The sequence below is a fragment of the Cyanistes caeruleus genome, chromosome 12 (genome assembly GCF_971803275.1).
Source record: "Cyanistes caeruleus chromosome 12, bCyaCae1.hap1.1, whole genome shotgun sequence".
NCBI lineage: Eukaryota > Metazoa > Chordata > Aves > Passeriformes > Paridae > Cyanistes > Cyanistes caeruleus.
In genome coordinates, this window is record NC_141712.1 from 14,288,084 (window position 1) to 14,311,892 (window position 23,809).

Consider the following 23,809-nt stretch of genomic DNA (forward strand, 5'->3'; position numbering starts at 1 on the left):
GGAGAACTGGAACAGAGCTCTTGTCCCACATCTCTCCAGTTCCCTCCAGGCCCACAGCTGAACACACCACTGGAGACTGCAGCTCAACCAAGTGAGGTTTATTTACAGAGTAACTGTACAGAGCCAGCAGGGACACAGCTCCACTTCCTACAAAGGTTTTCTAGTGATTTTCAAGCACCTTCCCAAGGAAATCACTCCTTCTCCCTTCCACAGAACAGTCCCCATCACCACCTGGAGAGAGCCAGGGCTCAGCATTTGTGACTCTAGTAGCTGACCCTTAAACTAGGGGCATAGAGGGAACACAGCTGTAGCAGCAGACCCGTATTTGAGCCACACCAGCCCCCACCTGTCCCGGCCTGTGGCCTCCTGCAGGGTAGCAGAGCACAGGGAGTCAGGAGCAGGCACTGGTCTGTGGTCTGAGAAATAGCATCATCCTGCTCTCAGCATGAGAGATTCCTCTGTGCCTTGTTTTTGCTCCCACAGAAGGATGGTAGGTCTTCTGGCCAGGCACAGGAAAACCCTTTGCTCCAAGGAATGTGAGCAGAAGGGCAGACATCCTCCCATCCCCACACCATCAAACAGCCAGCCCCAGGCCAGGATCTGGGCAGGCTCCAGGACTGCAACCTTCCTGCCCTTATCTCCAGCATGGTGCTGATCCAAGCACCCACCAACTACAGGCGCAGCCGCTTGATATCCTCACTGCGGAAGTCAATGCGGAGAGCCAGCACCTGCCGGACCTCGGCGGGAGTGAGGCGCCAGGTGAGTGGACCCGAGTTTGGACCCCAGTAATCCAGAATCTCTGTCACCTGGGAAAAGAGAGGAGCTGTAAGAGATGGCTCAACACAGACTGCCTTCACTGGTACGTTTGAACCCGAGCACAATCAGACATGGGGCAACTTCTCCAGGTTCTCCACACCCTGTAGGTGTGACAACATCTGGATGAACTCAGTAAAGCCACGTGCAGTGCAGCTGGTGTTCCCACAATCCCCCAGTAGAAGCAGAGCGAGTGCAGCTCACCCTTTCCAGGTTGAGGATGGTGGCCATTTGGGAAAGACGGGCAAACTTGTCACGGATAGTCCACGTGGTGACTGTGGTGAGATAGGCTATGAGGGACCTCAGCTCCTTGTCAAACTGCAGACCACCGAGCTGTGGGCACAGAGGGAGATCTGTTAACTCCCCAAGCAGACCCAGGGGCTGTGCCAAGACACCAATTAAAATCACAAGGAGATGGGGAAGTCTCTGAGCAGGTAGGTCCCAGTTAGACCATTTACTGCAGGTTTAAGTAACTTATGTTTAGACACACCTTAAAACCCAGTCCCCTTATTGGTGCCAGCTCTTCTCAGTCCCATCACCAAACCCATTTTGTCCCTGTAAGTGCTGATGTACAGGTGTCCCTGAGCTGGTCACTGGTGGTTGCAGAGTTTCTTATAGGGTAATATTTGCATCTGCCCTGCCCTATCCTTTACTGAGGATTTGCAGTCTAAGACAGACTACACGGCAGAGGAGTGTTTTGCTTACCCTGCTGAAGGTGGATTTGAGCAGCACTTTCTCCAATTCAATGGCTATGAGACTGGTCATAAGACCAGTGAGAGTATCATAAATCACTGGAGACAGTCCAGCCTGGAAGCAGAAACCTGTGTCATTCTGTGTTCAGGGAAAACTGAGCAGACGTCTCTAAAGCCCAAGGCTAGAAGAGCTCACAAATAAGGACTTGCAGGCTTGGCAAGAGGGGAGCACCACAGAGGTGATCCAGGTATGTGGGACCCACAAGCAGGCTTTGAGAATTGCAGGTGTAGGGCATGACTGGATCCCTAAGAGCCCTGCAAGGCACTGAAGGACATCTCTGCTTGCTGAGCAAGGAAAGAGCTGGAGGATGCCACATGGAGGTCCGGCCGAAGCCTGTCAGGCTGCTGCCTCCTCTCACCTTGAACTCTGTCATCTGCTGTTCCAGATTGACGATGAACTGCTGGACCCAAGGATCATTGGCCTCATAGTCGCTGAACTCCTCCTGACAGTGAAATGCAGAAAGGGTTGTTTATGTGGCCTGAAGTAAACCACAGACAGAGCACAGAGGACAGGAAGGTAGGTCCTTCCTGGAGCAGCATTTCATCCCTTCTGTTTTCTCCAGCTCCTCTGTAGCCAATTGTCCCTTTCCAAGCTCAGCTGCAGAGCAAGATCTGGGTATTTTACTGATACTCTGTGCCAAGAAAACAGCAGATAACTAAGGGGAAGGAAACAGTGATTGCTCTGACTGTGCTGCTGAGCAGAAGACGGAGAGTACCCAAGTACAGCCAGAAGCAGAGGACACTGAGCCTCACCTCCTCGATGTTGTGGGAGACAGAGAGAAATAAGTTGATCCACGGCTTCACCTGGGGTTTGATGGCTGTGCTGTTGAGCTCGTTGAGACCTTCCTGAGGGAGGCAGCAAGCAGAGGGGACAGTGAGACACAAAATTTTTACAAACAGGCTGTCTTGATGCTGCTTCCCATTCTCAGCTGGGAAAACTGACCCACAGACTTGCACAGGAAACTGAACCCAGAAGGCACAGATCCCATGCTCTTCCGGTGCTGGAAGGCTCTGAGGACAGCATGATAAGAAGAGGAGGAAGGATGTTGGCCCTGAAGCTGCTGTTGTCATGACTTGTGGTCTGGTCTGAAGGGCTTGTGCTTCCCCACCCCCACCCCCCCCAGCTACAGATTTCCTGGCAGGAGCAAGGCACACAGGGTAGAAAACGCAGACTCTGTTTTTTCACTCGCCACCAGCCAGGGCTGTGACTGAACTCAACTGATGCCTCCCACCTCCACTGTAGCTTAGCTCAGTAGGAGAATCTAAAAGGAGGATAAAAGCTGTAACCACAGTTAGTTCCCTGAATTAATCATAACCCCTGCACATGCTATCTCCCCTGAGCAGCAGGCTGTCAGCAAAGGCTGTCTGGTCCCCTGTGATGAGAGCTCTTAAAGCCCTCTCCTGCCAGCCACCCCTCTTTGGCTCAGCAAGGTGTCACGAAAGCTCACTCAGCATGAAACTACGTCGGTACCAATTCTGACTGGCATTTGATAGAAGTTTTTAACTAAAACTGGCATTTCTGAGCAGGGCCTGCTGGCAGTTGTCCTTTTCTGAGGCAAATCCAAGCGTGTGTTACTCAGGCAGCACAGGAGCTTCCTCCTCAGCCTCTGGATTGCTTTGCAGCCACTTTTAAAACTGCACTAGAGTCAGACTGGAGAGTTTTACTCCTTACTGATGAGCTCTTTGGTTTTGATACTGACCACAGTGCCTAAGAGAGTTTGCTGGCAGTGCTGAACAGAAAGCATCTGCCTGCCCTAAATGGCAAAGACAAACAAAAAATAACCTGACCCCTCTGTGAAGTAAAGGCAAACCTGGTTCAAAATATTCTCTTTTGCTTGGTTTCTCTCCATATGCGATACCAGGTCTTCCTGCTTCTCTCCCTGCCAGAGACCACTGTGAAATTTTAGGACAGCAGGCCCCAGCATGCCACAGGACGCTGGGTTTAACCAGAGAGTCTTCTGCTCCATGCTGAGGACTATTTGCATTTGGGAAAGAAGGAGAAACCTGAGAAAAGAGCAGCTTTTCTCTACAAGCAGCCTGTCTTCAGCATTACTTAGTGAGGCTGTGGACAACTTGACAGTGTGCTGTGCCACGAGGGAGAATGGAGAAGATGGAAATGCTATTAATATTTCTTCTCCTAAAAATGCTGAACCAACTGCAAGTCCATGCTGAGTGAAGAGAAATGAAGCAACATTCCTTCTGGCTCTGCAGCTGCTTCCAGTGCTTTTTATGCAGCCGCCAGCTGGTGTGGCTGTGTAAACGGGCTGGGGCTGTTTCCATGCCTCAAAGCTGACTGATTTGCTCCCTCCTGCACCCTACCCAGCACTCCTGGAGTCAGACATGGCCTGGCCCTGGGCTGAGGTGACTCCTGCCAGAGTTCTCCCTGATGACACCAGCAGCCTGTGCTGGAAGCAAGCAGTAATTTGGAGAGACACTCACCTGCAGCAGGTCACGGAATTTGTTGGAGACAGCAGCCATGTCTGAGAGGCAGCTCTCAATCTTCGCCTGTGCTTGCTCACCCCCGAATCCTTGGCTAAGCAGTTTGCTGCAGTCACTCTGCAGGGAAGAGATCCACGAGCAAGCTGCAAATTAATAACCTGGGCAGTTTTTATCCCTTTGTGTTGCTGAGCTCTGGCTGCCCACCAGCGTGTGGGCTAGGACAGGAGCCCAACTCTTACTCCTGCAAAGCCAGAGGCTGCTGGCTCCAGCTGTGGGGAGAAAGGACAGCAAGAAAAGAAGCCAGGGGCTGTCTAGCCTGGCATCAGGGAACTGCAGACTCTCCATGATGCACCAGGTTAGTCAGGCTGGAGGAACTGGTATTTCTGGCTGCTACTATCAGCCGGAAATTGCTCTGCCAGCTCAAAATTGCTTCCCTAAGGCTGGAGGGCAAAGACCTCAGGAACTCGCGCTTATCAAAGTCCAGATGGTTTACTTGACCCCTACCCCCGCCAAGGGAGGATATTACAAATCTGATTTAGGAAAAAACAGTAAGGAATACAGACTGCACCTCCAAAGTCTTCTTTAGGGTCATGATATTTTCACTGCAAACTTCCACGTTGTTTAAGGTCACCTGAAAAAAACCCCAAACAAATCCAAGTTGGATTAAATGAAATTTCCAAGCACCTCATCCTCAAATCCACACATTTAATCCATTCCCTGCAAACAGGACAGACTGAAACGCAAGTAGTTGAGGGACAGAGTTGCTACTGTGAGATCAAAGCACTGCAGATTCACCCAGATGCATGCAGCTAAACTACAGCAACTGAGCACATGTGCTGAACCCTCAGCTAGTACAGAGTTCAAGAAAATTCACTGTTTTTCCTCATCATCCTGTTCATGATGGTGTAAGTGAGGTCCACTTGTTGATGATGGATGGAGGTCACAATGTACCCCCAACTTTCTGTAAGTGTCATGAAGAAGGGAGCAGGAGGGGCTGAGAGTGATGTTTTATACACTGTGTCCAGAGCAGCGGGGGAGACAGGGAGGCATGCGCAGATAAGTATCTGTTCTCCACTGAACAGACTGTTCTCTACCTGCTGAAACTGAACTAAATGTCAGTGTAAGGCTGGGGTTTGTGCAAACAGGGAAATAAGGCAAGGTGACAGGTGAATGAGGAAATTCAGTGGAACAACTGACATTTTAAGCCCTTTGCTTCAGAAATGCAGAAACCTGTAACAAAGAATTCTATGAGATTATGGAGTTCAGTCCCTCCTGCTCCCTTTGTTGCCTTCTCTCTTCATACAGTGAATGTTCCAAGGAACCTCTTCAGCACTTTCTGTTCACAACAGCTTAGAGGGAAATGGATCATGGTGATCCAGCCCCTCACCAGTGCCCTGTCTCTGCCCACAGGTCTGCTCACACCTGGAGAGACCAGAGCCAGAGATGTTCTCCCAGTGAGTCCACAGTGCAAAGTATACACAGCATCCCAGCATGGGGAAGGATGTGTTATGCTGCAGAAGACAGGAGTGACAAGGTGGCCCCTTTAGATGCTCTCAGAGGGGTCTGGAATGCTTCCTGTGCCTGTCCAAGCAAACAGAGAGCTGCAGTTCTGCTGTTAGAAGGCAACAGGAGGATCTTGCAGACCAAACAGCAGACAACTCTGCTCTAATGAAAACTCTTCAATCTGATAAATGAAGGAGCTGAGCTTGGGCCAAGACTTTTTAATCTGAAGGAAGGTGTGGATGAGATGCTCCCCCACCACCTCTGTGCAGAGCCTGTGAAGAACAGGATTGGCAGACACCTCAAAAGAGCGCAGACTCTTCCCCAGCCCAGAAGGAACTGTCATCACAGCAGCCCAAGAGGCACTCACAGGCCCCCAGCTGCACAGGCCTGGTGTGGAAGCTCTACAAACATGAGGTGAGGCAGAAGCATCTACCAGACATCCAAAGGCAGGCCACCCACCACACCTGAACAGGTTTTCAGGTTCTCTGAACATAACAATCACACCAATCCTGTTCCCAAGAGTTCCTCATTGTCTTTCTCCCCACCCCAACTCACTCTACACCAGAACAGCCACTAAACCTACCAGAAAGGACTGCTTGGCCTCGTCGGTGCTTTCAATGCCTTTGGTGTCAAACTTGCCCTGCTGCAGGCTGCTGTGCATGATGTTCACAGCACTGGTCACCCCTCTCTGGAAGTCCTGGAAGGTTGTGGCTGGGAAGCCCTGCTTCAGCTTGTTGTACAGAACCTCTCTATAGGCAAGCAGAACATACCAGGGTTTAGAGCAAGCAACAAAAAAAATATGCTCTGTGCCTGAGGACAGCATTCTGTCTGAGATCTGACCTGAAGAAGGTAGTGGAACTTCAAAGGGGAAGAATGGGCTCCTGACAGCATCTGAATGTTGAAAGAAAAATGTAAACACCCTGCTTCTGAGCTTCTCTGAATATCCTGCCTACAGCTGGATAGAAATGGAATGAAAAACAGCAGGACAGTTTCTGCAGTCTCAGCCCAAGTTTGGGTCATTAAGTAACCCAGAGGACAACTTGGAGTGATTGTGTACCCTCATGCACAGTAGGACCCCAGTGCTACAAGGCAACTCCATCTTGTAGGGATTTTGAGCCATGAGGTTCTTTTTTCTGTTTGTCTTACAGGTGGATTACCACTACTGTGAGAAAAGATGCCCAGATCCAGCTTCCCATGCCTGTCACTGCTTCCTATGAGCATCTTCCTTGGAGGTGACAAGCCAGAGGTTCAAAGGAAAAGAACACAAGGAAGACCATCTGACAGCAACCACTGTTTGCAGAATGTGAGGTGGAGGCATATTACAATGAACCTGGTGTATTTTCATTACCTGAAGTCAGACTCCAGCTCAGTGGTGGAGTGGTTGATCATAGCACAGAGACAGTCTATGCTGGAGCTGGACAGAGCACGCCCAATGCACTTCTTTACTATATAAAACACATCATCCACCATGCTGGAGGTGAGCTGGCCCTTCTCGTAGCTGTCCATGGCAACAGCCTGCAAAGAAAGCTGTCTCAGTGCCCTGAGCTCACTGAGTGACACCGCCCCAGCCGTGCTGAGACCAAACTGTCTGCCTGCCCACTTCATCCTGAGTGGAACTGTACGCTGTGTGGCTGCTGCCACTCAGACTGGTTTGCAGTAGCCCATAGACCTGGAAGATACCTGGGGTATGTCTGAAGTCAAAGTTCAGAAACAGACACTTGCTTTTAAAGGCCAAGGGACACAAAAGACTTTCCCAACAACTGCAGATTTGCCATGGATGCACATCCCTCCCTTGGGATGCTGACCAGAAGACTGAGGAGCACACACAGAAAAGCATCCAAGAGGTTTTCCCTACCTTGTTGACAGTCTCCCTCATGAAGTATTCCTCCATGGTGATGTAGTAGCCAATGAGTTCTTGCATTGTGCAGCTCAACAGACAGTTGTTGAGGAGCTTGTCCAGGTATTTTTGATGCTCTGTGGAACACAAGAGAGATCCATGGGCAGGAACCCAAGGCCAGGAGGCAGATCCACCAGGTCCCCTTGCTGCCTGTCTCATGGGACCCAACAGACTCACACCTGCCAAGTCCAGCCTAGAACAAATCACAAGCCTCAAACTGTGGAGCTGAATTTGCTGAGCTGGATTTTGCAGGTGACAAAAGTGATTTCCAGAACTCTACAGAGTACCAAGACCTTGAGCCTGTTTTTTTGTGACCTACACCTTTAGGATTTGTGCCTGCAGTGACCAAATGGCTCTTCCTCTCTGGGGACTTTACTTTGTTATACTCTACAATCATTCTTAATGTTCATTTCCCTGTTAGAGGGAACAACCAGTGCTGAAAACAGGTTTGCAAAGTCTAGGCTACACAATTGTGGTCCACTGAGCGCTCCCAAAGTGCCTTTGCAGACCCTGTGTCACTCTGTTCTGACACTAATTCAGGTATATCTCCATTTCTGGCTTTAATGAGCAGATCCTATCAGTACTGGTACTCAAGGTGTTACCTTGCTTTACCTCCTCTGAGGCCATGGCATCTCCCACCTCAAAATCAGCTATTATTCGTCTCTTGATGAACCTCAAGTAGAGCTCACTGCGGGCATTCATCAGAGTGACTTCTGTTAAAATAGGGTCAAGCTCCCTGGAAGAAATAGCAAGAATCAAGACAGCAAGACAAAAGGAGATGCACTAACTTAATTCAGTTAAGTAGCGTGTTCTTTGTTCCTTTACTATGAGATCAGTACTGCCCCTTTCCATCTGTGCTGTTGAGTGGAAAGGCTCAGCAGAATAACTGGTATGTACAAAGCATACACACACACAATCAAAATATCCCCCAAAACCATCTCCAAAGAGGTATCTCTACAATATTGCTTTTTTCTCACAAACTCTACTCCAAGATACTCCAACACTCTACTCCAACACTCCCCCTCTTTTTCCTCATAGATGTGAGGAAATCCACGTTGAAATCACAGTGGTAAGGACTGCAAGACTCAAAGCAACCTGATGTAATTTCAAAATGAGCCCTGTTTTGAGTGGGAGGTTTGACTAGAAACCTTCACCAATCCTTCCCTACCTGAGTTTTGCTACAATTCCATGAGCCCTATGTTGCCAGTGCTAGAAATGCCTGGTCCCTGCCATCTCCACATATGTGTTTTTGTGCACAGATTCACGTGTTTCTCTGCAGATGATGAAGAATCTGTTTAAGCTCAACAGCTCAAATGTGAGACAAAAAAAGCATGTTACAATGCAGAACACAGTGTTCAGATCAGAGATGACTATGAAAAAAAGACTGACACATCAGCTTTTTCATCAGCGTGCACAGAAGAATTTTCCAAATGCTGCTTGAAGCCTCATGGTGCACAAGTGGGAGAAGGAAACATTGCCTTCATTTTACAGATGAAAAAGGAAAAAAAATTAGAAAAGTGGGATGCATGCAGAGTTACTCAAAGCAAATAATAAGTGGATATTACTGCTGAAATATTAATTATGCAGGCTCACATTCAGATCTTCCTTGAAGAACCTAAGTTTTCTTTCAAGGCATGTTTGTAAGTCAGGCAGTCCCAGAAGGGCTGGGTGCACTTTCAAATGGCCTTGCTTAAGGGTTATGTAAATATTCACAATAAGGAAAAAAAGAGGGAGACTGAAAGTACTGCAGTTCATTTTTAAGAAACTGATGGTATGGAGCTGCTGCAGCAGCAGTACAGATTAAGTAAGACCCAAAGATTTATTCTTGATTCTGTCACAAATTATCTGTCCAGGGAGCTGCTCTATTTTGTGGGCTCCACACAAACTGTACTCTGGCCATGAAAGGGTAGTGGGCACAGGCAGTTAAAAGCTCAGTCCTTCATGTGCAGTGATATCGACAACCCTCCAGGAATGCTTAGAGCCAAGGCTTAGAACTAATGACTAAGCAAAATAAAGCCCCACTACAGAAGCTTCCTTTATAGAAGGGCAGTGAAGGGCACCTAACAATTGGATTTTATGAATTAATACCCATAAAGTTTCTGGAAGAGTGGGAGAGTTATCTAAATGCTAAGTAGTGTTAATAACAACTCAAGAGTGAAAGGTTAGAGAGCATAAAGAGTTTTTCTTTGTACCTTGGTTCAATCTTCTCTGCAGAAGAACTTCTCATCATGCTATTCTGGACTTGCTGGAACTGCAATCACAAAAGAAAGGGAGTCTTTGCTGATGACTTGGAGTTAGCAGACACTTCTTGTGCTATCACCTCAGGAAGTGCTTACTCACTGGGGGTGAAAGGAATGCTTTGCAGGAAGCACAGCCAGAGAAGGGAACCATGTAAGTTCATTTCCTCCTCCTCCAAGGCAGGAGATGGAGGATCCTCCATCCTGACAGGAAGGGTGGTGGGATGGGACTTGACCAGAGGCACCAAGGTATGTGACCATCATAAGCCCTGCATCTAAGCAGGAACAAACCAGTGTGGAAGGTGTACTGAAAACACCCTGCATAGCAAGGAGTGCCCAAGGTGCATTTACCATGCTCCAAATGAATCCTCTACATCAGCAAGCACAAATACAGACTCAACCCCTTCAGCTATCAGGGTAAATAAGGAGTAAAGCAAGGTTTCTCTCAATACACAAGGTCCAGCTCTGCTGCCTCTATGGCAGTGGGAGCCCCACAGATCTGGATGGAGGGCACAGCTGGCTGCACCGGGCAGCTTCCCACTGTTCTTACCTGCCTGTGATAGTCCCTCTCCTTAATGAACTTGTCCACCACCTTCTCCACCTGCCGGTCACACTCCACCTGCAGGTGCTTGATGAGGGTGTAGAGCCTCCCTGGACCATAGTAGGTCTCCACGATGGGCTGGTGGGTCTCCACAATGCGAGCAATTCCTGCGGGGAGAAGAGACTCAACCAGCAGTTCCTAGAGCCTAGCAGAGCTACCCAGGTCCACAGAACAGACCTAAAAAAGGATCACTCATTCCACAGATTGACTACAAATCTCCTGGAGCAGAAGCCATTTATCCATCCCTAAAGAGAACTACTGCCATGCCTTGTGTGCCAGCTGCCCTTCAGCCCAGCAAGATACAAGGTATGAAACTTCCCCAGGACAAAGCCACACAAGCTAAATCTGGCAGGGGGCACAACTACTACTCAAACCCAGTCCCAGCTCTCAGCACCTGCAAAGTTACAGGGAAAAATCAGCCTAGGGATGGCTCTTGGGCACACACTTGCTGCAGAGAGCAAGCATTAGCAAAGGCAAGAACTCCTTGGAGGAAGAGCTCATCTCCAAGGAATTGTCTCTACAATATTGCTTTCCTCTCACAAATGCTCTACTCCAGAAGTTAGCAATGCTCCCCCTCTTCTGACACTACTGCCAAGAAAGCTCTACTGGTGCCAGGCGGGGAGAGTAACTAGGCAGGGGTGCAGCCTGGAGCTAGAACAGATTTCATAGAGAAAGTGGTTAATCACTATGGGATCTTAATTACTGTGTTTGGCAACATTCCCACAGAGCATTCATATTCCCTTCTCTCCCTTTCTTCTCTGCTTTCAAGTTCCCATGGTGCTTCTTAAAGAGCCAGGCCTGGAGGCACCAACAGCTGCTCATCCCTAAGGGATCTGATTTGTTTGTCTGGAGAGCTGCAAGTCTGAAGAAACCTCCAGGGAATACTCATTTGTTTTGAGGATGCAGAGAACAGGAAGAGTCTGATTCCTGGAGGAAGCCAACAAATCCTTCACAAATACACTTCGTGCCTGTACAAGATGTACATAGGAAAATTTGCTTATTGTGATGCCCTCTCCTGGTTAGAATAAATCCTACCAGTTGTGTCCCTGTCCCTCCAGTGTGAAACACCTGTAGCTCAAAGCAGAATGAAGTATTTTGTGAGCTAAAATTAAAAGCATTTAAAATGATGGACAGTCTCATCATAGACTATTTGCAATCAATCAGAAAAGAGGAAAAGAAGATTACCTTCAAAGAGGAGTGTCAGGGTGTCTGCAAAGATGACAGCAGCTCGACGGTCACTCATGTCTGTCCCCATCACCAACTGCAGGTTCTCTTCTGCTTTGTTGGCCACCTGCATGACAACAGGACCAGTCAGCTAAACACCCAAAGGTATTCTTCATCCCACAGGTCCTCTGTCCTTGCCCTAGAGAGCTTTCATTGGCCCTCCCAAAGCAAGAGCTATTGCTGTTGTTCCTCTTTTGAACAGGGATCCTTTCCTCTCTTAGAGAAAACTCAAGCCTCAAGGAAAGGCAGAAATTTGTTCCCTTTCCAGGCTCGCTGGATGATTTTTAAGCAAGTGCAGAGAGCAAGACACAGAAGAAGTCAGGCAGCTCCCTGGATCTGTACTCAGACACCAGAAAGTCCATCCCAGCGTGCAAATGTGGGGAGAGATATGAACTAAGGCCAGTGCTATTTTTTAAGGTTAACAAGCCACTGCCAAAATCTCCTTCCACAACATCTGTTGACAGAGACTGGGTTTTGCTTTCCCCTGGGTGTCACAGAGCTTGTTACCTGCTTGCAGAGGTACTCAGAGAACTTGCTCAGCCCATCTTCATGTAAGCCTAGCAGAGGAAAGATCTTGAAGAACCGTTCCACCTGGGGCAGATCACCCTGCTTCATAGCTGCGTCAAATTTCTCCGTAACAATTGTCTTCAGACGCTGCTCTGCTTCCTGCAGGAGCTTCAGGTTGGCATCAATTATTCCTCCTGGTCAAAAGGAAAAAAATGTAAAAGCAACAGCACAATGTTAGTACTGTATCAAGGGCTACTTTTTTTTCCCAGGAGAGTGACCAGCACTGCACAGCCCCAAGCTGAGAAGGCAGAAGACACATTAGAGTTCCTCTACAGGCACAGACAGACAGGTTGGTGTGTGATGTAATGTTGTGATTTTCCATGGATGATGACAACACATCCACTGGAATTTTCCTCTTAGGAATCTAGCAATTTACTCCCTCATTTCCAGTTGCTCTGCTTGGTAGCACACCGTAACACAAGAACAATTCTTGACAGAGCCTTGTCTCTCACTTCTTCTGATCTGAACATCTTGTCCTTTTTTAGTTAGCACCTAACTAAATTTTACAGCTGTGTGCCAGGAATTTCCTTTTCAATGAACGCTAATTCTGGTGTAACAACACTTCAAAAACATTCACCCCTAAGTCAGTCTATAAAATACTAAGATCTCTGGCCAGCATTAGCTCTGCTTTGTCTGTTGGGCTGAGACAACCCATGGGAAATGAACAGCCTCTAGACATTCACTGGAAAGGTAGGTGACTTACCAGCATCTCCTCACAAACAGTGCTTACCTTCCTTGCCCTGACGACTGAGCTCAATCACTGACTTGTCCAGAGACAGATAGCGATGGATATGAGCTGCTGCTTGTTCATAGTCCTCATTTCTCAGGGCTGTCTGAACTCCATCCATGCAGAACTTGAGGTCAAGGATGTCATCAGCTCTCTGAATGGCCTGATAGAGTCGGTTCTGCAAGAAAGGCAACCAGTAATGCTTCCAACTGCAGGATGGACCACAGAAAGGGAATTGTGAGAAAACAGTGTGAGGGAAAAGAAGAAACAGACTTAAGCAATATTTCTTTACACAACAAAACTACAATGTAGCAAAGATCCCACACTACTAAAAAAGTGCCAAGACCAGTGGCTCTGCAGGATGAACAGCATTTGTCAAAACTGAGGCTGAACTTGGAGGCCATAGTCCTCTGTAAAAAACAGGTAGAGACCAGAGACAACACCACACATTATCTGTTTGATCTGAGCAGTTGTGCCAAGTGCTGGCATCGACACCCCTCAGCTTGTCCCCAGACAAGGAACAGAACAGCCGAATTCCTGACCTGGCTTGGGTCAGGAATGGACAATGGACATTTCCGCTGTCCTCAGTCCTGTGTAGTTGCCAAGATTGCCAGTCACCCTTTTCAGGGTATTCTACCAGGAGCTGCATGCTCAGAATGGGATGCTGGAGATCCAGCTGCTATATCGATGAGCGTTCCTGGAAGTGTTCAAGGCCAGGCTGGATGGGACTCTGAGCAACCTGGTCTAGTGAAAGGTGTCCACATCAACAGCAGGAGAGTTGGGAATGAGATGAGCTTTAAGGTCCCTTCCAGCCCAAACCATTCTATGATTCTATCAGTCTTATACCATGCAATATCCAGGAGCCCAGAAAAACACAGGTGAAACAAAGAGCATAGCAGTTTCCAGCCCACCTGCCCTCCGAAGGCAGGGCACATCTGTTGTGCTGTGAGCACAGAACACAGCTTGGTGGTGACAAGCTCCAAGCCCAGGCCAGTTACCTTGGCAAGGTCGAGCTGACGGACTTTACTGCTGACGTTCTCAGCCAGGTTGCAGGTGAAGGTGATCATCCCTGCCAGCTGCTGGGCATCCCCCTCGATCAGCTGCAGGTTAGGGCTGGGAACACACAGGAACATGAGATGCACACGTTAAACAGCTGGATGGTATGCAAAGAGAGTGACTCTTCCTCCACATACAGCTGGTCCTGTTATAGTACTCTCATTTTGTTCCCTTCCTCTAGGAGAAAAGCAGGAGAAAGGAACAGACTAACTGCACTGGGAGAGGCTGCACAGACCACTGTGCCTTGTTACCGTGCATGGCATGAACAAGCCACTGGGCCCTTATGACATTCTCCACTTCTGAAGTGGAGGTGAAGACTGTAAACGTTTCCTCTGAGCTTCTACTAGACACAAGGCCATTTAGGATGACTTTCCAGCCTGCCTGCACAAATTCACCCTGATGAGGCAGTGATATTTGCTCACACCTGTAGACAGCCTGGCACAAGACACCTGATGCAACAATTGATGCTGAAACCTGGCAGCCTCTGAGATGACACTTTCAAGGCTTTTGAGGCTGCTTGGCCTACACCAAAATTGGTCAGCCTGAGTGAGGGCACAGCTGTCAGCGCTTCTGAAAAGAACTGGGCACCTGGGGATGAGGATCCAGCTGGTGTTCTCTACCACAAACTGATTTGAAATCTGACATTTTCTGAGAATGGATGGGCTTCCCCTACAACAGTGAAAGGAGTATCTGGGTCATGCAGCAAGAAGGAAGAGGGGGGATGGAACACTAACCCCATACGATGAAGAGCAACCATCTTATTCTCTATAGTGGTTTGCTGCTCCAGGAGGGCATCCAGCTCTTCCTGCACGACTTTCTAAAAAAAAAAAACAAACCCAAAAAACTATGAAGGAGGTGTTGTGTGACTCCTCCAGGCCAGCAATTTATCACAGAGCCTACATCCAAGCCAAAAACACAGAGCTAGCAAGGCATTAGTGTTTCCAATAGCTCATATGACAAATTAATCCTTTCTAATCGCTCTTTAATCCTCTTAATCTTTGTTTTGCCATTTGAAAACCTCGGTTTTGGAATCCTCATCACACCACTTTTAAGTCAACCCACAAACTCCTCCCCTGGCCGGGTTTCCACTGCACGAGATCCCAGAATCTTCAGGCTACTCGCGATTCAGGGATCCGCGGAGGGGTCACTGACCCCTGGCCGGGCCCTAGGGGCGGCTAAATCCGTATTAAACACCTCTACAGAGTATTCAACAATGAGGGGCACAGTGACAGCGAGGCACCCGCTTTAAGGAGCCCCGCCGCCTCCCGTGCCCGGCCCCACACACCTCCTCCTCACACAGCCGGCTGTAGGCGGCCTCCAGGTCCGCCAGATCGGTCAGCGACTGGATCCGTTCCATGGACAGGGCGGAAGCGGCGGGGCTGCCACCCTCCCCTGACGGCGCCTTCGGTCCCGGCGCCGTGGCCGCCGCCATCTTGGCACGCAGCTGACGCGGCCGATATCGCCGTGAGGCCCGTCGGGACCGTCAGGCGGTGCCTGAGCCTTGGCGCCGCTCGGCCCCGCCCGCCAGCGAGGGAAGCTAACGCCGCTCCACATCTCCATCCTAGAAGGCGGCTAAGGGTTTTCTTGGGGGGGCTCTTGGTGCAGGGAGCAGCTGCCATAGCGCCGCAATCATTCAGGCAACGCATTGGGAAACCTCTCCCACCATACGGCGCGGGCGCGCGCCGGCCACGCAGAAAGCCCCGTGGAGAAGGCGCGGGAGGGCAGCGCGCAGGCGCGGCGCTGATGGCGGAGGAGGCCGGCGGCGCGCCCGCCTAGGCCGGAGCAGCATCCGCCGCCATCCGCACGGTGAGCGCAGCTCTGCCCGCCCGGCGGCGGCTCCGTGCCAGGGACGCGCCGGACGAGCCGCTGGTTTGGAGAGGGGGAGCGTCGCGGAGCCCTTGGGGCCTGGGCCGGGTGAGGGCGGCCGGGCCGGGCAGAGACCTGTGGCCGGTTCCCGGGCGAGCGTTCCGCAGGGCGCGGGGAGATGCTGGCTCAGTGCCGGGACCTCGGCAAGGCTGAGGGCCGGATTCCCCGGCCCGGGGCGGCCGGTTGGTGCTGGGATTCCCTGCCGCCTCAGCCTCGGGGAGAGGAGTCGGCCCTGAGCAGCTGCGGGTGGCTGCACTCGCGTTTAGTGAAACGGCGGCGTGAGGGATGCGTAACGGCGCGGGGATCCCGCAGGGCTTCCCTAATTGTGTCTGGTTCCTGAACAGCTAAAACCGCGACTAATTAGCAGTAATTACTGGAAGTCCTGCTCAGCCGCCCGGCAGTAAGGAGTTCAGCTGGCGCTCGGCAGCCGGGACACCTTGGAAGAGCCTTTTGCCTCGTCGCGCTAATAAATACCAAATAGCGGGGTGGCAGCCGGGCTCCTGGTGCAATGATCCGTGCACACACGGGAGGGCAGCGGTTCTCTCTGCTGGATGAAAGGCTTTGCTTTTGAGAAGTTTATTTGTGTTTTTGTGTTACTTGTTGCAGAATTACCAGAGCTAAGATAAGCTGAAGCAAATCCATTGCCAACATGTTTCTGTACAACCTAACGTTGCAGCGTGCCACAGGCATTAGCTTTGCTATCCATGGCAATTTCTCAGGTAATTTTCTCCTCCCTCCGCATGTCTTGGCTTGAGGTTTGTTTTTTTTGATAGCACAAGAAAAAAATATGTGTTTTACAGTTTGCTTTGGTACCTCTGGGGTTTTTTTGCTGGTGCATCATCATTTACTCTTGAGTATTACTTGAGCCGTGGTAGCTTGTGGAAAGATGATTATTTATCAATGTAATGTATCCATAGATTTAGCTTAGTATTCTGATCAGTTTTCTGGTATGTTGAAAGATGTTCAGTGGTGGTATGTTCAATGGTAAGTTTCTTTGAACTTCTCCACGGTAATCCTAAAATTGGCATTTGTAAGTTTCCCCTTCTTCCCTTGTAGCACTTGTTGAGGTTGCATTGTGCTCTGTTCCTGACTTTTGCTCCTGTTTTGGCTTCTTCAGGAACCAAACAACAAGAAATTGTTGTTTCCCGGGGCAAGATCCTGGAGTTACTTCGCCCTGATCCCAACACAGGCAAGGTTCACACTCTGCTGACAGTGGAAGTGTTTGGAGTCATCCGGTCCCTCATGGCCTTTAGGCTGACAGGGGGGACCAAAGACTACATTGTGGTGGGCAGCGATTCGGGGCGCATCGTCATTCTGGAGTACCAGCCCTCCAAGAATGTGTTTGAGAAGATCCATCAGGAAACCTTTGGCAAGAGTGGATGCCGCAGAATCGTTCCAGGCCAGTATTTGGCTGTGGACCCAAAGGGCCGTGCCGTCATGATCAGTAAGTCTCTCTGTCAGCTTGAGTTATTATTTTTATCTTTTGTCTTGTGGATATTTATTTTGAATCAAGTTTCTGCCAGGTATAATTGGAATTGTTTCTCAGGTAGTGTTTTAGGCTGAGTTGTGTCAAGGAGAATGCAGGCATTCAGAATTGTTCCTTGATGCTGGTGGACTTGCACAAATAAATTGTAATGCTAACCAAAACGAGTAGGAAAGAAACCAGTTTTCCTAACAGTGCACAGAGCCCTGAAGTGTGGTGTGTGGGAAAGAAGATGGGATTGCAGGCATCAGTGCTACAGTGTAGCCAGTTAGTTGTCATGGCCTGAGATGATGTTCTGAGTTCATGTCTCTTCTCTGAGATGTCTTGTGGAGACAGCCAAATTCATTTCTGATCAGGCTTCACAGGTAGAAGGACACTTGGGAGAAATTTTTTGGTAAGAGTTAGCATGAGATATATGGAACTTTCTCTGTTTGCTGATGGTGGTTTACCAATATTGTCTTTATACTGGGAATAGCAATAAATAATATTGTTTCTTTTCTAACGTGTCTGGTCTTCCTGGGTGAGAAAGTAGCACAGTCATGGTTGTGCCATGCATATTGATATCTGAGTGGTGGTTTTTATGTTGTGGATGTTATGTGTCAAGCAAGGATACATTTTCTTAGTTAAAATATTTTTATGGAGAAGTTGTCATACCAGCTGGCTTTAAATAGCAGAACATCTGGATCCTTCTTTCTGTTTGTCTTTGCTTCCTTGCAGTCTGTCATCTCTTGTGTTGTAAAAGGAGTGAGTAGACCTGCCTTAAGCCACTGTAGTTGGCATATTGGGCCAGGTGAATGTAGCTCAAAGGGTCAGGCTTTGGCTTTAAAGGGCTGAAGTTGTCATTTTGTCCTTACAATCTGAAAGATTTAAAATGAGACATTCAAGGTTAATTGGTGGCACAGAGATAAACACCAGTAGTGAACTTCAGCTGAAGTAACACTGACATTCTCTTGCCAAGTTGCAGCTCGATTTTGGGCTGCAGGTATGGTTAGATTTGATCATCAAGTGATGGGCTTCATGTGCTGTTGTCCTTTTTTGCAGGTGCCATTGAAAAGCAGAAGCTGGTGTATATTCTGAACAGAGATGCTGCTGCTCGACTCACCATTTCCTCCCCACTGGAAGCCCACAAGGCCAATACCTTGGTCTACCATGTGGTAGGAGTCGATGTGGGGTTTGAAAACCCAATGTTTGCTTGTCTAGAAATGGATTATGAGGTGAGAAGAACTTCATCTTCCTTTGCTGTCTTTTGACATTTGTTGTTCCTATTCTGTTCTTCATCTGTCATTGGGAAACATAGGCTGCTTCTGCTGTCTGAGGCAGTTTCCATTTTTCACAAGCTTACTGGCTTTTTGTCTTGCCTTCAGCCAGAATGGACAAGTCTCTTCTGCCTTGGTGATTCATTTTGCTTTTCAACTGAAAATATGCCTCTTTTCTTGGTCTGAACTTCTCTTGTGCAGTTTCCAGTCTTGTGGCCTCCATTCTGTTGTTACTCAAAACTGTTTCCCCACGTATCAGCTTTGCTCCTCCTTTTAATACTTTTCTTCAAAGACCCCTCCATGTGTTCTGTTTTAGGAAGCAGACAATGATCCCACAGGTGAAGCTGCAGCCAACACACAACAGACATTGACGTTTTATGAATTGGACTTGGGTTTGAACCATGTTGTCAGGAAATACAGTGAGCCCCTGGAAGAGCATGGCAACTTCCTCATAACAGGTACTGCCTACTGAGATGTTTTTGCATGGGTCTACTTGGTTCCCATTCTCTAGGAAAACAGAGTCAATACTATTTACATCTTTGGAGTTGTTTCAATTGTAGTTTGAGCCATTAGTATAAATTAGTTAATTGACCTTGCAGTCAGGTAATGAGGGGTGGGTTCACACATGGAAACACACAAGTATTTGTAGAAGCAGCTGCAGTTAGATAGGTCTCCTAAAATTAGCTGATAGCAATGCAAAAGGACTTAGTTAATGTGTAGGTGCTGTTGTACTCTCTTGAATGGGATTCCATCAGCTAAAGGCAGTAGGTGAATCCATGGACTAAAAGCCCACCTTGAGGGGTTGGATGCAGAGCCAATATAACACCTTCAACCAGGGAAACTGCTGCAGGTTCCTCTCCAAGCACAGAAGGTGCTGAGCTAGGAGAGCATCTTTGTATGCTTGCCCTGTTGCATCTCCTGTAGGCAGCTGTCAGACAGACACCAAATATTTTGCTGAATCTGTTTGGTGATATCTTTTGTTACATGAGATCACAAAGTATGGTTTTAGAAATGCTTCTATTAACTAAAGATGTTAATTCATCTGATGGACATTTCTACAAGCAAATATGCCAGAAACCCAGGGGTTGTGTTTAAGTTGCTAGTGTGGTATTTTGGGCATGGCATGGCTTTCTAATGGGAAATAATAAGAAATAAAAAATAATACATTCTAATAAGAATAAGCCAGGAACAGTAAAACTCAAGCAATTTGTCAGAAGCTGCATCCTTCCAGGTCCCCTGGTTCCTTCTGCTCTGTTCTCATGGTGGCACAGGCAGCTTGTACTCAGTCTTCTGTCTTTTCAATAAGGGCAGATTCATACATGCAGGGTGATGGAGAGTACTGGGAACTACATTGCATTAAAGAAAACCAAATGTTCTGCAAGCAGTGAGTCAGATCTGTGGTAAAGGCTTTTCTCCTAATAATTTTCTTTCAGTTCCGGGTGGTTCTGATGGCCCCAGTGGAGTACTGATCTGTTCTGAAAATTATATTACTTACAAAAACTTTGGTGACCAGCCTGACATCAGATGCCCAATTCCCAGGAGACGGGTGAGAATTCTTTAAGATTATGAATGCTTGGAATTTGCTTTTCAAGGTTAAGGGCATCAGGAAGGTTTTACAGTAAGAAAAAAGCAGTTAAAACCACATTGGTTTATCTACCTCACCGGCTGTGTGTTATCTGGGAGGGAGGATGGAGGTGGGCATAGCCTGAAGTGATGAGTGTGGTTCATGTCTCTTCTCTGAGATTTATACTGGAGATACTCCAAAGCCTCTGATCAGGCAGCATGTCAGTGCAAGATAGGATTACTTGAGATGCTGAATGGTGGCAATTATAGATGCAGATGAATTCAACAGCAGCTCTGTTGCAACTAAGGCTGCTTCCTCTCCCTTTGGTATGGGGGATTACGTGCTTTGGCAATGCTTTGAACACCTGCCAAGGTGCTCAAAACCCGCTGTGTCTGGGTTACAGTCCTTTCCTGTGTTTTTGGCTTTGATACGTGAGAGTTGCCTGGAGAGGAGAGTAAAACAGAAGAGGGATGATGTTTAGGCACAGTGTCCCACAACTGTATTTCCTTCTGGGGCAGAGATGTACCAAGGGTGACTACAGGTGTAACGAAGGGATGTGCTTTGTGTTAAAAACCTTCTTCCATACTGTGAGCTCTTAAGGCACCTGGGAAATGGAAATACTTCAGTCAGTGAAATCACTTCTGTGCTTGTCAGGTAATTCCACCAATGACCTCCTGTCTTTCCTGACAGAATGACTTGGATGACCCAGAGAGGGGTATGATTTTTGTCTGCTCTGCTACACATAAGACCAAGTCCATGTTCTTCTTCTTGGCCCAGACAGAGCAGGGAGACATCTTCAAAATTACTCTGGAGACTGATGAAGACATGGTAAGCATCACATGAATGCAGAAGCATTAATTGAGAGGAGTCCATAGTCAATTACTTTCTTTAAGGTGATACATATTTACTGTTGCAAGTTTAGCTGTGTAAGGGCACATGCTTTATGTGATTTGTTACACAGTTAACACTGGTCACAATTGTGGGTTTCAGTCATAAAGAGACACAGTGCAAGGTTTGCAAAATCCTGTGAGGATTAAGCTGCAGTCACTTGAGCATACTTGAAATGTTCTAGAGGTGTTTTTTTCCTTAAAAGATGTAAACTGTGGTCCATGAACCTCCTGGAGAGTATTTCAGTAACTCTTTCTGTGGAACTTAGCTTCCCTGGATTTTAGCAAGTACCCTCTAGTCTCTTAATTGAGTATTTATATCAGTCAATATTTTTGCAAGTTGAAGAAACTAGCTTGGTCTGTGAATTGAAATAACTGTCTTGCAGTGGCTTGCTGCTGCTTGTTTTAGTATTCTGCTCTGAAAAGATCTCTGTTGAGTTGGGTTTTTTGAGTAAATATAGAAGGGTAATTTATTCATTTAAACATGTCATATTTGGTACAAGGAGTGATTGTCTAGCAAGCACCAAGCCTGCCAGAGTTCAAGGAGTGTTTGGACAATGATCTCAAACACATGGTGTGATTTTTGGGGTTGCTCTGTGCTGAGCTGGGAGCTGGACTTGATAATCCTTGTTGGTCCCTTCCAACTCGGAATAAACTGTGATTCTATGATGTTCAAGTGCCTGAAGATTGTTCTTGGATGTTTCACCAACAGCTGTTGAGACCATATCAAATTTAGAAATTTGCTCAGGACGGTTATTTTTCTAATGCTGGAGAATGGCTAGTGTTCAGTGAAGCAAATTTTTTTTCTCTTAGGCAGCTTGCTATTTTTATAGCTTTTGTTTTGCAGATTGACTCAGTGTTACAAAAGGCAGAACATCTTGGAATGAAACAGGCAGCCTGGCATGTCTGTTCAAATAGTCTGTTGGATTTTGTGATTTATAACCTGGTGCCCCAAACTGATGTGTAGCCTGCTCACATGTGCAAGCCTAGTCTTGCTTCATTTCTTTGGAAAAGATAGTTACGTAGATGTTTTTTATTAAATCACACACATGGAGCTCCAGTACTTTACCATCACAGTCACATCTACGTCTGCTTTCAGGTAACAGAGATTCGACTGAAGTACTTTGACACTGTTCCTGTTGCTGCTGCCATGTGTGTGCTGAAAACAGGGTTTCTCTTTGTGGCATCTGAATTTGGAAACCAGTGAGTAAGCAATCTTTCGTCAGTGTTTTTCCCCTGTTCTGTTCAGGCCTGCAGACTGACCCTTGAACTTAGTGTGCATAGAAAGACAACACCTCTGATTTAATGGGTAAATTAGTGCTTTGTTCAGAGGGCTTGAGAAGGACAGTTGGATTAGACTATGAATGGGGGAATTTTCTTCTTGTTTGAACTCAGATTAGATGATGACGTGCAGATAACAAAAGGTTACTTGCTGTTGCAGCAGGTTTTAGAAAAATTGAGTATTTCCTGTTTGTGTAGGGTTCATCACATATCTAGGTGAATTATCTTTTCAGTTAGTTTGATAGTTTCGAATTTTTGTGTCTGTGGCCCACTCAGAAGTAAATAGGGTTTCTTATTAGTAGCTGTGTTCTTTCCTTACTTGATGTATACTTGAGGGCTTTTTCTTAATTCATGTTTGAGCTTCTAAATACTCTAAAGGATCATGCACACCTTTGAAGATTAGTTTAACTCTGTCTGAGTGGGGATTCACAGGAATTGAGATTTTCCTGACTGTATCTGCACTCAGCCACCTGAGGGAGCCCCAGCCAGTTTGCTGGATTGAATCTGAGTTGAGGAAGCCATATTCAGGCTTCATTAAAAACTGGAAGTAACTCAGTCTATCTTTCTGTGGGTTTTTTTGGGAATTTTCTTCTCTGAAGTTTTATTTGATTGTTGTGTTATTTAGACTCATAAAGTGGAATAGGGAATGTGGTTAAAAATAGTGTGGTTAAAAAAGTGAGAGTATTCCAATAAAATAGATAACTGTGGAGTTGAAGTGTTAGCCATTGGCCTTGATTTTGGCCTCAGCTGTCAGTTGGTGTTTTGGCTTTAACACAAGAATATCTAAAAGGCTCAAGGGCAAACAAAACACTGAAACTCTGGGATACCTTGCCAGTGACAGCTGCAAATGTGAAGGGCTGAAGCTGGGAGGTTGTGGGGGAGTTCTCTTGTTTGTGGGTTTTGGGGTTTTTTTTCTTTGCAGGCCTCTGATTATTTTTAAGTACTTTGTCACACAGAAGACAATCCTTAAAGCCAAATATTAGTAACTGTGTAATGTAGGGTTGGATTTCTTTCTTTCCCACTACACCCAGAAGACAATCCTTAAAGCCAAATATCAATAACTGTGTAATGTAGGGTTGGATTTCTTTCTTCCCCACTACCTAAGTACCTGGTTAAACCTTACTTAAAGAAGGCTATATGAGCCTTGCTCTGAACATGCTGACACTTTTCTTTCTGTCTCAAGTTACCTGTACCAGATAGCTCACCTGGGGGATGATGATGAGGAGCCAGAGTTTTCCTCTGCCATGCCTCTTGAGGAAGGAGATACATTCTTTTTTCAGCCACGACCTCTGAAGAACCTGGTGCTGGTGGATGAGTTGGACAGTTTGTCTCCTATTCTGTGTTGTCAGGTATGTTGCCATCATTAAGTTCCTGTTTACCACAAGTGTGAGTGGAGTCACCAGCTATGTTATTCCAGGTTTCCAGAAATCCTGCTCCAAGTAAAGACTCATAGAAAGTCAAATCTGTAGAGTTCTCAGATATCTGACTCAGATTGGTACCTGGCCTGGTAATTTGGATTCCTGTGGCATTAAATACATATCTAAACACAGGGTGTCAGCCTGTGATTCTGTGATGCTTCTCTGTTGACCATCAGACCAGTTCTTACCAAAGAGTTTGGGTAAAACTTAATATTCTTTCAGGGCAGCAGCTGGAACA

The 23,809-nt window shown here is 47.3% G+C and overlaps 2 protein-coding genes and 2 non-coding genes across 5 annotated transcripts in view; 3 read left to right on the top strand and 1 right to left on the bottom strand.

Annotated features, from left to right (window-relative positions):
- Positions 1-83: 83 nt before the first annotated feature.
- Positions 84-15,482, bottom strand: COG4 (component of oligomeric golgi complex 4). The gene is made up of 19 exons (XM_023934677.2): positions 15,102-15,482; positions 14,551-14,633; positions 13,759-13,873; positions 12,764-12,938; positions 11,974-12,167; positions 11,428-11,533; positions 10,192-10,349; positions 9,597-9,655; positions 8,007-8,140; positions 7,363-7,481; positions 6,856-7,022; positions 6,091-6,256; positions 4,573-4,635; positions 4,005-4,121; positions 2,319-2,411; positions 1,925-2,008; positions 1,519-1,620; positions 1,018-1,146; positions 84-806 (listed from the first exon to the last, which is right to left on the bottom strand). Exons 1-19 carry the CDS (start codon positions 15,246-15,248, stop codon positions 672-674), a joined length of 2,346 nt encoding a protein of 781 aa, XP_023790445.1. The 5' UTR covers positions 15,249-15,482; the 3' UTR covers positions 84-671.
- Positions 15,483-15,523: 41 nt separating this feature from the next.
- SF3B3 (splicing factor 3b subunit 3) overlaps positions 15,524-23,809 on the top strand; it is a 28,516-nt gene continuing 20,230 nt past the window's right edge. Inside the window, exons 1-9 of one of the 2 annotated variants that reach the window (XM_023934673.2) lie at positions 15,524-15,730; positions 16,289-16,401; positions 16,800-17,126; positions 18,207-18,379; positions 18,738-18,879; positions 19,855-19,967; positions 20,676-20,813; positions 21,972-22,075; positions 23,337-23,502. In XM_023934673.2, the coding sequence (XP_023790441.1) occupies positions 16,332-16,401; positions 16,800-17,126; positions 18,207-18,379; positions 18,738-18,879; positions 19,855-19,967; positions 20,676-20,813; positions 21,972-22,075; positions 23,337-23,502 (1,233 nt within the window). In that variant the 5' untranslated portion in view covers positions 15,524-15,730; positions 16,289-16,331. The remainder of the gene's footprint in view (positions 15,731-16,288; positions 16,402-16,799; positions 17,127-18,206; positions 18,380-18,737; positions 18,880-19,854; positions 19,968-20,675; positions 20,814-21,971; positions 22,076-23,336; positions 23,503-23,809) is intronic. The other variant, XM_023934671.2, reaches the window with a different exon arrangement.
- Positions 17,444-17,525, top strand: LOC111934793 (small nucleolar RNA SNORD111). The gene has a single exon (XR_002867409.1). It is a non-coding gene; the product is annotated as a small nucleolar RNA SNORD111 (small nucleolar RNA).
- Positions 20,123-20,202, top strand: LOC111934796 (small nucleolar RNA SNORD111). Its single transcript, XR_002867412.1, has one exon. It is a non-coding gene; the product is annotated as a small nucleolar RNA SNORD111 (small nucleolar RNA).

Excerpts from the sequence above, each read along its gene's own strand:
- COG4 (XM_023934677.2), bottom strand. The coding sequence starts at position 15,248 with ATGGCGGCGGCCACGGCGCCGGGACCGAAGGCGCCGTCAGGGGAGGGT. Across the intron at positions 4,636-6,090 it reads AGGCCAAGCAGTCCTTTCTG|GTGACCTTAAACAACGTGGA; the intron begins GTAGGTTTAGTG and ends GGTTTTTTTCAG. Across the intron at positions 1,147-1,518 it reads TCAAATCCACCTTCAGCAGG|CTCGGTGGTCTGCAGTTTGA; the intron begins GTAAGCAAAACA and ends CTGTGCCCACAG.